At 52.3% G+C, this 12,331-nt stretch overlaps 2 protein-coding genes across 2 annotated transcripts in view; one reads left to right on the forward strand and one right to left on the reverse strand.

Annotated features, from left to right (window-relative positions):
• Dync1h1 (dynein cytoplasmic 1 heavy chain 1) overlaps positions 1 to 7,611 on the forward strand; it is a 67,867-nt gene extending 60,256 nt beyond the window's left edge. Inside the window, exons 65-78 of the mRNA XM_005343558.3 lie at positions 1,147 to 1,307; positions 1,466 to 1,577; positions 1,662 to 1,722; positions 1,813 to 1,936; positions 2,148 to 2,261; positions 2,723 to 2,893; positions 3,121 to 3,338; positions 3,430 to 3,533; positions 5,373 to 5,584; positions 5,826 to 5,979; positions 6,394 to 6,536; positions 6,678 to 6,846; positions 7,008 to 7,135; positions 7,250 to 7,611. Coding sequence (XP_005343615.1) covers positions 1,147 to 1,307; positions 1,466 to 1,577; positions 1,662 to 1,722; positions 1,813 to 1,936; positions 2,148 to 2,261; positions 2,723 to 2,893; positions 3,121 to 3,338; positions 3,430 to 3,533; positions 5,373 to 5,584; positions 5,826 to 5,979; positions 6,394 to 6,536; positions 6,678 to 6,846; positions 7,008 to 7,135; positions 7,250 to 7,378 — 2,000 coding nt within the window. The 3' untranslated portion in view covers positions 7,379 to 7,611. The remainder of the gene's footprint in view (positions 1 to 1,146; positions 1,308 to 1,465; positions 1,578 to 1,661; positions 1,723 to 1,812; positions 1,937 to 2,147; positions 2,262 to 2,722; positions 2,894 to 3,120; positions 3,339 to 3,429; positions 3,534 to 5,372; positions 5,585 to 5,825; positions 5,980 to 6,393; positions 6,537 to 6,677; positions 6,847 to 7,007; positions 7,136 to 7,249) is intronic.
• Positions 7,612 to 7,708: 97 nt separating this feature from the next.
• Positions 7,709 to 12,085, reverse strand: LOC101984502. Its single transcript, XM_005343557.2, has 4 exons — positions 11,987 to 12,085; positions 11,401 to 11,451; positions 9,289 to 9,809; positions 7,709 to 8,609 (listed from the first exon to the last, which is right to left on the reverse strand). Exons 1-4 carry the CDS (start codon positions 12,083 to 12,085, stop codon positions 8,606 to 8,608), a joined length of 675 nt encoding a protein of 224 aa, XP_005343614.1. The 3' UTR covers positions 7,709 to 8,605.
• Positions 12,086 to 12,331: the final 246 nt, after the last annotated feature.

Consider the following 12,331-nt stretch of genomic DNA (forward strand, 5'->3'; position numbering starts at 1 on the left):
CGCCTGCCTCTGCCTCCCGAGTGCTGGAATTAAAGGCGTGCGCCACCACCGCCCGGCTCCCAGTGAAGTCTTACGCGTCTGCCGCCAGCAGACACGTGCTGTGCTTTTAGAATCAATAGGCGAGGGCCAGCAAGATGGCTCTGTGGGTGAAGTTCTGCGGTCCATTCCTCTGACCCACGAGCTAGGAAAGAACCAACCCTAGCCATCCTGACCTCCACATTCCATATGCAACGCACAGTCCACAAATGAGCTGGGTGTGGTGGCTACACATGGTTGTACACACAAAATAAAAAATTTCAAATGTATTTAAGGAAAAAAAAAACTCCCCCCAGGGCAACCAAGGGCAACATAGAAAGAAACCTTGTCTCAAAAATAAGTAAATAAAGTTTTATTTTTGGCAAGCATTGAAATGCATGCCTTTAATACCATCACTGAGGAAGCAGAAGTATGTAGATCTCAGAGTTTAAGGCTACCCAGGACCACATAATGACAGATTAGGGGGCTAGGGATTAGATGGTTTTGTGGGTAAAAGTGATTGTTACACAAGACAGGTGACTTGAATTTGGATTCCCAAAACCTACAGACAGTAGTGCAAGCATCAATGACCCCTGCACCTCCCTGCGAGGAGATGGGAGGCAGAGAGAGATGAACAGCAGTTCACAGGCCAACTAGCCTTGGTCACATGGTGGTAAAGAGATAACCCTGTTGCAGGCTGAAGGGATTGATGCCTGAGGTTGTCATCTGTCTTCCACACACATGCTATGGCATGTGAGTGCACATGCTTCCACATACAGGCAACCACACATAGTCAACAAATGAGCCAGGTGTGGCAGCCACACATCTGTAATCCCTGCACCGTGGAGGAAGAGGTGGCAAGATCATGAGTTCAAGGCTAGCCTGGGAATTGTAATATCAACCAATGGCACCTGCTCAGTACTCCCATGCCTAGTGTTAAAAACTTGTCGCTGGGCATCTGAAATGTCAGCAGACAATAGGACAGATGCTCCTTGGGCCCAAGAGAATCAGTAGGGTGTGAGCTGAATCTCAGGCTGAGCGTTTGGCTGAGCCAGTTCCCTGAATAGAGAGGTCAGAAGGGATGTTATCTCTAAGAGTGCCTTTATTCACCCTTGCCATATCTCATTTCAGCTCCCATCGGGCAAGCCATCCACCGCTTACTGCTCATTCAAGCTTTCCGACCTGACCGCCTGTTGGCCATGGCCCACATGTTTGTTTCCACAAACCTCGGGGAATCCTTCATGTCCATCATGGAGCAGCCACTTGACCTCACCCACATTGTGGGCACAGAGGTAATGTCCCAGTGTCTCATCCTGGCTCCCATAGACAGCATTTGCCTTGGCACCAGCGCTGGCCACAGCCCAGGCACACTGCTTCTTGGCTGCAATCTTCCCAAAGCCAACAAACACCTCCTTCAGGTCCTATCTCGCATCTACCTTTTCATTTACAGGTGAAGCCAAACACACCTGTCCTGATGTGCTCTGTGCCTGGGTATGATGCCAGTGGGCATGTTGAGGACCTCGCAGCTGAACAGAACACGCAGATCACTTCTATTGCCATTGGTAAGGACGCTTAATGGTTTCGTGGACATGTGCCAGCCTTGAGCAAAAGGCTGCTGCTGCTCACACTAAGCTTCCTTGTCTCAGGCTCAGCAGAAGGCTTTAACCAAGCAGATAAGGCCATCAACACCGCTGTGAAGTCAGGCAGGTGGGTGTGATTGGCTTGGTCTTAAAAACCTATGTGTACCCAGGATCCCTGTGAAGGCTGTCCAGTCACTGTGACCTTGTGTGTGTGCAGGTGGGTGATGCTGAAGAATGTACATCTGGCCCCAGGGTGGCTAATGCAGCTGGAAAAGAAGCTACACTCCCTGCAGCCACACGCCTGCTTCCGACTTTTCCTCACCATGGAGATCAACCCCAAGGTAAGCAAAAAGTGTAGGAGCTCTGGGTGCTGGAGCCTTCTGTGTAAGTGTTGTGCACAGTCAAGAAACTACTGCATCAAAACCAGAGGGTTAGCTGGCTGTGGTGGCACATCTGCAAGCCTAGAACTTTGGGTGCTAGAGCAGGAGGATTGCCAGGAGCTTGTCTCCCTAAAATAAAAGCAGACATCATAAAGGCCACCTTCTCCCTCAGGTGCCAGTGAACCTGCTCCGTGCAGGCCGCATCTTCGTGTTTGAGCCACCGCCTGGGGTGAAAGCTAACATGCTGAGGACGTTCAGCAGCATCCCTGTCTCTCGGATATGCAAGGTAAAGGACATGGCCCTGGGTACACCCGCACACAAACCCAAGACCACAGGGGAAGGCAGGAAGAGTGAGGAGGAGGTCCCAAGTGAGCAGATGCACCCCAGAGTCCACTCCAGATTGCATAGTAGGCACAGCCCCCGAAGCCACTCTGCCCCGGTGCCACATGAGGACAACGGTACTTCAGCAAGGATCCCTGTCAATTCTGCTTTGCTTAGTGCCAAAATCCACTGTTCATTTTTAGAAAGCCTGTCTAAATTCAGGTGCTGTCGTATCTGTGCTGGTCCACAAACTGGGTACTTTCTTCTGTCGGCCATACTGTTTGACTGCTGCTGCAGTCCAGGTGGCTGAGGTGTGAGGGTGTGAGTCACTCTTCAGATCTTTACTTCTAAAGTAGTGTCTAGTTGTCTTAGACAAACACATGATGCTCTCTGATGATTCTGTCCTTGGTCTTCTTCCTCGTCTAGTCTCCAAATGAGCGTGCCCGCTTGTACTTTCTGCTGGCGTGGTTCCATGCCATTATCCAAGAGCGCCTGCGCTATGCTCCGCTGGGGTGGTCAAAGAAATACGAATTTGGAGAATCTGACCTTCGATCGGCTTGTGACACGGTGGACACATGGCTGGATGACACAGCCAAGGCAAGTAGGCTATGCCACACCAAAGATGCCAATGCACTTAGGGGAAATCATACTCAGACACATCACATGTGATGTGGGAACTCAGGAGTGCTAGTGTTTTAGCAGCCAGAACTTAACAGTGCGGCACTTGCTATATGGGAGTAGGTCCCAGGTGAGCAGATGCCCCTCAGAGGTACAGAGCCAGCCCCTTGCGTCTACCCATGTGACTCAGCCTCTCTTCACCCCAGGGCCGGCAGAACATCTCACCTGATAAGATCCCATGGTCTGCCCTGAAGACCCTGATGGCCCAGTCCATCTATGGTGGCCGCGTGGACAATGAGTTTGATCAACGTCTACTTAATACCTTCCTGGAGCGTCTGTTCACAACCCGGAGTTTCGATAGTGAATTCAAACTGGCCTGCAAGGTTGATGGGCACAAGGATATCCAGATGCCTGACGGCATCAGGTATGGCTGCCTGTGGGGACAGAAGTCGTGGCGGAGGGAGCATTTGGAGCCAGTTTGCCCAACTCTGATTCCAAATGTCCTGCTTTCTCAGGCGAGAGGAGTTCGTGCAGTGGGTGGAGCTGCTGCCTGATGCCCAGACGCCCTCGTGGCTGGGCCTGCCCAACAATGCCGAGAGGGTCCTGCTTACCACCCAAGGTGGGCGTGAGTCTCTTCACTCCTCTAGAGCCTGCTGAGTAGGGAGGGCTTCTTCACCTCTGGAAAGGTGCAGAAAGGTGGCTTTAGTTCCAGGTTGGAAGCACTGATAGGGGCTTGGTTGGTAGATACACAGACCTGTGCCATAGCCTGGGGCAAAGCAGAAAAACCAGAGTTCAACATCTGGTCTACACAGCATGCCCTAGGCTCAGGCTACATGAGACCATGCCTTAGACAACAAAACATACCTTGTATAAAGTCAGTTTTTGTTTTGCTTTTCACAACATTTCAAGTAGAATCCAGAGCCTAACACAACTTAGCAGCTCTGTGAGTGAACCTCAGACCCTCCCCTTGAACGCTATCCTAAAACAGCCATTAGAGCCTGGCTTCCTAGCACCCATATGATAGAGGCAACAGGGTCAAGAGTTCTTGGCTAACCTAGGCTGGCCAACCTAGGCTACATAAAACATCTTTAAAAACATCAGGTAAGGAGCCAGGCAGTGGTGGTGCATGCCTTTAATCCCAACACTTGAGAAGCAGAAGCAGATGAATCTCTGAGTTCAAGGTCAGCCTGGTCTACAAATAGCAAGTTCTGGAACAGACAAACCCCGCCTCAAAACACACACAAAAGACTTTCCCCCTGAACTACTGAGAAGTAACTTCAGCCAGAAGAGAGCCAAGAAAATAAAACTGGAAATACATTCAAAGTGCCATCTAGTCAGCGATTCTAAAGCAAGACTCTCCAGATCAGTAGCAACAGTGTAGTACTTTCTGGGAGTGACAGGTTTGAGAGGTGCTTGCCTAACCTGATTTCTAGGAGAAGGCTGAGAAGAGATGGGGGCTGGCACAAACTTTCCAAAGCAAATGAGGCGGGCCGAATGGCTCCCAGCTGCCTCGCCCTTCTGCAGAGAACATTCTCTGGGAGCTTGCCTATTTCTGAGGTGCTTCACCTGTCAGAAGTGCTTGTGGGAGGAGGCCATCTTTGTGAGAAGCTGGGGACTATTGTAATGGAGAGTGGGTAGTGAACAGCTGTTCTGTGGGTTTATTTTTTTTTTTTTTTTTTTTTTTTTTTTTTTTTTTTGGTTTTTCGAGACAGGGTTTCTCTGTAGCTTTGGAGCCTGTCCTGGAACTTTCTTTGTAGACCAGGCTGGTCTCGAACTCAAAGAGATCCGCCTGCCTCTGCCTCCCGAGTGCTGGGATTAAAGGCGTGCGCCACCATCGCCCGGCTTTTCTGTGGGTTTAGTTTGAAAATGAGTATTTGAGACCTGGAAGCTAAGCAGGTTAGGTACAGCCTCTCCAGTGTATAAGCCATCTGTCGTTGTATGGGTCTCAGGAAATTGCTGGGGCAGGTGAGACCAGGAGGAGTAACTCCTGTGTCCTATCAGCACTGTCAGGAACCTGTACTCCAGGGTCATTGCCCAGCTTCTCAGCCTTCCCAGTCCAGAAAGCAGGGAAGCTCAGCAGTTTGACCTTCAGTCTCCATGGGAGAGGGCCAGGCCAGGCACTACTGTGCCTTCAGTCACAACTGGATGTGGGCAGAGTTCACAGGAATCCCAGCTGCCATCCCAAACATCCCCATGGCAGACTGAATGCCTGGCTTCTGAGACCCAAAGCTGTATGAACATACTGCAACATCATGGGGCATGCCCGGACACTGGATCTGTCTTATTGGTCTAACGTGGCCTGTTTTCTTCTGTGTTTACCTCTTCTCTGGGCCTGGTCTGCACTAGATCATGTGTGCAGAGTCCAGTAGGCTGCTATAGTGACTTACTGGTGATGTACCACTGCTTCTTGACATTGAACTCTTCCTCCTTGCCTGCCACCCACCCATGGCTGGCCTAGGTGTGGACATGATCAGTAAGATGCTGAAGATGCAGATGCTGGAAGATGAGGATGACCTGGCCTATGCAGAGACAGAGAAGAAGACAAGGACGGATTCCACATCTGATGGGCGCCCTGCCTGGATGAGGACACTGCACACCACAGCGTCTAACTGGTTGCACCTCATCCCACAGACACTGAGCCCACTTAAGCGCACTGTGGAGAACATCAAGGTAGCTGGGCTAGAGCCTTTGCATTGTTTTAAGAGTCGGTATGCTAATCCAACCTTGAGCAAAAGAAAAGGCCACTTTTAATTGAACTGTTTCAGAACTGTCCATGATCTGAGAGTTAGGGGCAGAGGTCATTCTTTATATTGGAAGCTGGTGGCAAGGCTGGGGTGTAGGATAGATCTGAGGCCCTCTTAAGGTTGACTTGCTTCTGTAGACAGATTTTTCCTCTTCTCTTTGGTTTTAGGATCCTTTGTTTCGGTTCTTTGAGAGAGAAGTGAAAATGGGAGCCAAGTTACTCCAAGATGTACGCCAGGACCTTGCTGACGTGGTCCAAGTGTGCGAGGGGAAGAAGAAGCAGACTAACTACCTGCGCACACTCATCAACGAGCTGGTGAAAGGTGCTGAGGTGCAGGGTTTGCTGGTCAGCTGTCCACTCCCGTGAATGGGCGGCTCAGGAGCGGGGGAGGGTCAGAGAAACCCCTCCCCCCTGCTTTTCCCTGGGCTTCCCTGAAGTTTTTGCGCAGCTTCTGTGACTTTGCAGGGTGATGCAGTGAAGGGACACAAAACAAGCAGGAGCAGGGCAGTGTCCCCAGTCCAGAGACAGAGTGCACTTGCATGCAGTGCTGGGCCGCCAAGCGTGCACCCCACGCTACTCTGACAAGCATGCTCTGGGCCTACTGGGTGTGGATAGGGTACCAGGTGCGGCCAGGAGTAGAGCTGTGCTATGCAGGTGTTGGCAGCCTGAGCCACTTCAGCTGCTGGGGAGTTGGCAGAGCTGATGCCAACACCTGGGTCTTGGTTCCTTGTTGCAGGGATCTTGCCTAGGAGCTGGTCCCATTACACGGTGCCTGCAGGCATGACGGTTATCCAGTGGGTGTCGGACTTCAGTGAGAGGATCAAACAGCTACAGAATATCTCACAGGCGGCCGCGTCTGGTGGTGCCAAGGAACTGAAGGTGGGCGAGCATGGCCCTGAAAAGTCAGGGTAGCGCCTGTTGAGCTGGACTTGGGTAGAAAAGTGTCCTTTAGGATGGCATTGGGGACAGCCCAGGTCTGTGCCTGACCTGCTCTCCTTCCCCGGGGCTCTGTTTCTACAGAATATCCACGTGTGCTTGGGTGGCCTGTTTGTGCCTGAGGCCTACATCACTGCCACCAGACAGTATGTGGCACAAGCCAACAGCTGGTCCCTGGAGGAACTCTGCCTGGAAGTCAATGTCACTGCCTCACAGAGTGCCACCCTGGATGCCTGCAGCTTTGGGGTCACAGGTAAGCTAGTGTCTGGGTGCTCAGACAGCCATTCAGTGTGACCTGATTGTAGTGCGTGCAAGTGACCAGGCAGAGCCCCACTCAGCCTGTGGGTGCCCTGTAAGCAGGGCTGGGTGGGTGGCTGGGGCCGCTTCAGCCCAGGTCTCCATGTCTCCTCACAGGACTGAAACTTCAAGGAGCCACTTGCAACAACAACAAATTGTCACTCTCCAACGCCATCTCCACAGTCCTCCCGCTAACACAGCTACGCTGGGTGAAGCAAACAAATGCCGAGAAGAAGGCCAGCGTGGTGAGTGCCATCTCCCCCCCTGCCTGACAACAACTTCACCACAGCCTGAACCCCACGGGAGCAGGACTTCCTGTCTCCAGAGTGAGTCACAGCAACCCCCTGTCTGTCCTACAGGTAACCTTGCCTGTCTACCTGAACTTCACGCGGGCAGACCTTATCTTCACCGTGGACTTTGAAATTGCTACAAAGGAAGACCCACGCAGCTTCTACGAGCGTGGAGTTGCAGTTCTGTGCACTGAGTAGAGCTAGACTTTTCTTGGGTCCCTTCTGGAATAGTAACATTCAATATCTAACATTCATTAATCCTTAAACGTTGGGAAGTTGGATGGACTGGTGAGAAGAAAGTGTTTGGTCTGCGCTGGAGGAAGTGACAGCTGCTGCTGAGGTGGGGACAGGCTGGAAAGATGCACGTCTGTGTGTGTGTGAACGGCTATGGAACGGCTTGTTTTATTATAAAACACTAAGCATGGCAGCCTCCCACCTCTTGTGGTCGCTCTGTCTGCTGTGAGAATCCTTGTGTCTCCCCCCATGGTGCAGCTCTTGACAGCTGCACCCCAGCCCACCTCACCTTTGTCACCATGGTCACAGACACTGAAGCAGCCAGGCGAGGCTAGAACTGCACTTCATCCCGAGCCTGCCTACAACTGTGTTGTTGACTGAAACTTGGCTATCTGACACTTCCATCCCCCAGGCACCTTTCCTGTCCTAAACACATCCTGCCACCAATCCCTTCTCCCACACTTCATTCCATACTGCCCCAGCGTGGTGAGAGAGTGGCCTTGGCCTCACAGTAAGGGTGGCAGTTAACCTGGTTCTCAAATCTGGGTTTCCACAGTAAGTGTGGCACTTGTTAGCTGTAAGGACTCCTTAACAGAGAGGCACTGTCCTAACCCCCAAGGGCTCTGGGAGCAGACTCAGCAAGCTCATGAACAGGAGGAAGTGGCCAACTCTCACTATAAACAAAAGCTGCCAACATTATCTCCCTGAGGAACAGGAACATGGAGGTGACTCTGCCCTGCAGAGCCCACAGGAACCACTGTGGCTTTTCCTTGCTGTCTGTCCTCCAAGGATGTTGCCCGAGTCTGGGAGAGTGCTGGCAACACTAGTTTCGCCCCAGCCCCATCATTGTACTTCTGGTTCTGGGAGCACCTCCTCCCCAGGGAGCACTCCCACCTGCTCCCTCCTATAGTCAGAAGAGTCAGTTCTGCTAGACAGTCACCATCCACCCTGTTGTCCTCTCTGGCAGGGCCAGCCTGGGCACTGATGAGCAAGACCCGACCCCTAGCCAGTGCTGGAATGGCCCCAAGGTGGACCTTGCTCTGCCAAGATTGGGCACCTCCTTGTGGCACCTTTTTTATTTGTCCTTGGGAACCTTGTGGTCCTTGTCCATGCCATGGGGATGACACTAGATTGGAGAGGAGATGGGACCTGGACTTCTGGCATCTGCACCAGACTCTTGCTCAGCTCTCACTACCTACAGGAAAGAAAATTCCAATGAACAAAGTCGCAAAAGTGGAACAGGAGGAAACATGCCACCCACAGTGAGCACAACATTCTCGTAGGCTCAGTCTGAGCTGACTATAAGAGGCCCTGCTCCCAGGTGGCACAGAGGGCTTTATCAGTTAGACTTCTGAACATTCTAGGAATGGGGAGGGATCTGCCCTGCCCCTGCCTCAGCCCGCAAGCCAGCACTCGGGAGACTAAGGCTGGAAGGTTGCTGGGGCTATGTCACAAGATCCTGGGGTCACCAGGCGGTGGTGGCGCAACCAAAAGCTACAGAGAAACCCTGTCTCGAAAATCAAATAAATAAATAGACAAGGTCCTGGGGTCTGGGAGGCCCAGGGAAGGCCACTGGAACCGTCCCTGAGTTGTAACCTATTTAACTGTTTTTCACATTGTGTGCGCACACATGCACAAACACGCCACTCTGTGTTCCTGTGTGGTGGTCAGAGAACAGTGTGTCGAAGATGGTTTTCCCCTTCCACCATGTGGGTCCTAGGGATCAAACTCTGGTTATCAAGCTTGGCAGCAAGCACCCTGACCCTCTGAGCTGTCTCCCTAGCTTGGTAGAGACCTGTTTACCACTCTTTGCTGTTGGTCTTGAGTGTGTCCCTGACTCTGCGCTAACCCGGCCCCTGGGCAAGGCCGCATACTTCTTCCTCTTAGTTCTCTCGGGCTCTGAAAGGAAAAGCTCCAGCTTCCTCTTAGAAAGTGGCAGCCTAGGCCCCTTGTCTCTCTCACTCCCAAGTCTGGGAGGTGGCCATGATGCTCTGGCTTTGCTCGGCAGGTGTCTGCTCATCTCTGGGGTCTCCACAGGAATGAGGGGGTTGGCAACCCTTGTCATCCTCCAGTCCTCTGGTGATGGAGACAGCCTGGCAGGCCACCCGTTGGCCTCCTGGGGGTCAAGTGCCTTCAGTTCGCCCTCAGGCTGCATGTCGACATCATTGGCCTCCAGGGCGATGGGGGCCCAGCCAGACGCTTTCAGAGTGAGATCTGGAGCCTTTGGTGGGAGTGAGTCTTCCGCACGGGTCTCCTCAGCAACCTTGAACTTCAATGTGTAGGAAGGTGTGTTGCGGTTCCTGTCACCCAGGAGGCGGTAAGCACGCTGGCGGTAGTTGCGGTAGGTGGAATGACCCGGAGTGTCTTCTGAGTCACCGTCATAAGGATCTAAAAACTAATGACAAGGTTTTTGAGGGCTTGGCTATGTACGAGTACCTGAGACTCAGTTCCCATCACCACAGATTGAAAAGTTTCTGAACCAGTGAATAGTCCCGGCAGCAGGCTGGTGTGCCACACAGATGCAGAAAAGACCGCTGTGGTGACAATTGTATATGATTTGCTTTACTTAGATTTTTTTTCGGGGGGGGGACGTTTTGAGACAGTAGTCTCTGTGTAACAGTCCTGGCTGTCCTGGAACTCACAGCCTGCTGTAGACCAGGCTGGCCTTGAACTCACAGAGATCCGCCTGCCTCTGCCTCCCAAGTGCTGGGATTAAAGGTGTGCGCCACCACCATCCAGCTTTTGGAACTCATAGCAAAGATTGCCCTGAAACTAACCATGTAGTCAGATGACCCTGAATTTCTGATCCTCTTGCCTTCATCTCCCCATCGAGAGATCTTTCTGGGGATCAAACCCAGAGCCTCGTAAATGCTAGGCAAGCACTCTGCTGATCTACATCCCCAGATGGGGGGAGGGGGAGTATTATAATTTTTATTTTTTTTTGTAAAGATGATCTTACTATGTAACTTTAACTAGCTTGGAGCTGTCCTCAAGCTCAAGGAACTCTTCCTGCCTTCCTAGTGCAGGGGTCAAGGCCACCACACCCGGCTTGTTTTACTTGTTTAAGATGGGGTCTCAGGGCTGGAGAGATGGGTCAGCTGCTTAGTCTCTAACCCCGTGCAGCAGCTCACAGCCATCTAGACTTCCAGTCCCTCTCTGGTCACCTTGGGACTGCATACGTGGAAGCAAAACACTGAAAGACAGGGTTTTGCAGGCTTGGTGGCATGGGTCTTCAGTCCCAGCACTTGGGAGATGGGCAGGTAGATAGATGTCTTTAGTTTAAGGTCAGCCTGGGCCACAAAGAGAAACCCTGTCCTGAAAAACCAAAAACATAAGTATATCAATAAATTAATTCATTTTTGAATACAAGACAGGGTTTCATGTAACCCTGGCTAGCCTTCAACTTCTCATCCTCCTACCCCAGCCTCCCAGTTGCTGGGATTATGTGTGTGGCCACCCTGTGGAAAACTTTTTGTGGTTTTTCAAGACAAGGTTTCTTTGTGTACTCCTGGCTGTTCTGGAACTCTGTAGACCAGGCTGGTCTCGAACTCACAGAGATGGGCCTGCTCCTGCCTCCCCAGTGGTGGCATTAAAGGTGTGCACCACCACAGGCAATGGTGCTTAATCCTTTTAACTGTGCTTGTCAGGGCCTTTGGGGAGTCCTCCCTTCCCAATTTCTGCTGTAGGGATCAGAATTTCCTGTCCTTTCTTGCTTTCTGTGGGCGTATTTTGTCAATATCTGTTCCTGTTTTGTAGCCTCTTGTCCCAGCACTTGAGGTAGGAGAGACAGGCGGCCTGTCCTGAGTTGAGGCCAGCCTGGGCTCCTCCTCTAGTGACCACTACCAGATGACTCTGGGCTGTGCACACGGCTGCAAACATCCCCTGCCTGGTCTCCGACCCTCACAGCCTGCTCACCAGGCTGCCTTGGCTTTGGAGAGCTCCCTGTGTCTGGACCCTCAGGGACCTTGGCCAGATCTGAGACCTACCTCTCTCCAGATGCCTTCCGCAAAGTCCATGAGGTTCCTTCTGGAGCTGACCTGTGAAGGAGGGCTTGATGCCAATTCTGCCATGGCAGCTGAACACACGGGGCACTTGGGGTGCTCGCTTCCCATACCACAGGACATATACCTAACACACGGGGCACTTGGGGTGCTCGCTTCCCACACCACAGGACATACACTCGCCTTGGCAAAAGGAGGGAACCCTGGACAAAAGTCTTCCCAAGGCCCAGCAGAGGTAAGAGGTAACAGAGCCCTTCCTGGGCACAGTGAGCCGCACAGCGCCCTGGCACTGGTTCTGGGCCCAAAGCCAGAGGGAGGTGGAGGTCTCTGCATGTTCTTTCTCAACTGATCCCTGCACGCATGCAGAAGCAGTGAGGTTCGCAGAGCTAACAGAGGAGCCCAGGCCATCACCTTCCCACGAGCCCTTGCTGCTGAGGAAGGTAGCTTTTGTTTTCTTATCAAAGAGCACTGGAATTTGAATACTACCAGTTTTGGAAAGGGAGGAAGGGATCCAAAACTTGTAGAGATGGCATCCCCCCAGCATGCTCCCCCTTGCTGAACAGGAGGGCACCTGAAGGCGATGGCGAACGTGTCTCTGCCACTTCCGGAAGCCAGCTGCACTGAACGCCGCCCTGATGCAGGTGTGTCGGCTGGGCCTCAGACTGGCCATCCCTCAAGGCCAGGCACGTGGACTTTACTTAACTAAAAATAGCAAGTTAGAGGAGGAAGCCCAGGTCAGAGGTTCTAGAGCACAGGGAAGTGGAGGGAACAGTCTGTCCTACCCTGTAGCCCAGGCTGGCCTTCCCGATTCTCTGGAACTAGCTCTGTAGACCAGGCTGGTCTCGAACTCACAGAGATCCACCTGCCTCTGCCTCCCAAGTGCTGGGATTAAAGGCGTGGCCTTCCCGATTCTCTG

This window comes from Microtus ochrogaster, chromosome 1 (genome assembly GCF_000317375.1).
Source record: "Microtus ochrogaster isolate Prairie Vole_2 chromosome 1, MicOch1.0, whole genome shotgun sequence".
NCBI classification, from domain to species: domain Eukaryota; kingdom Metazoa; phylum Chordata; class Mammalia; order Rodentia; family Cricetidae; genus Microtus; species Microtus ochrogaster.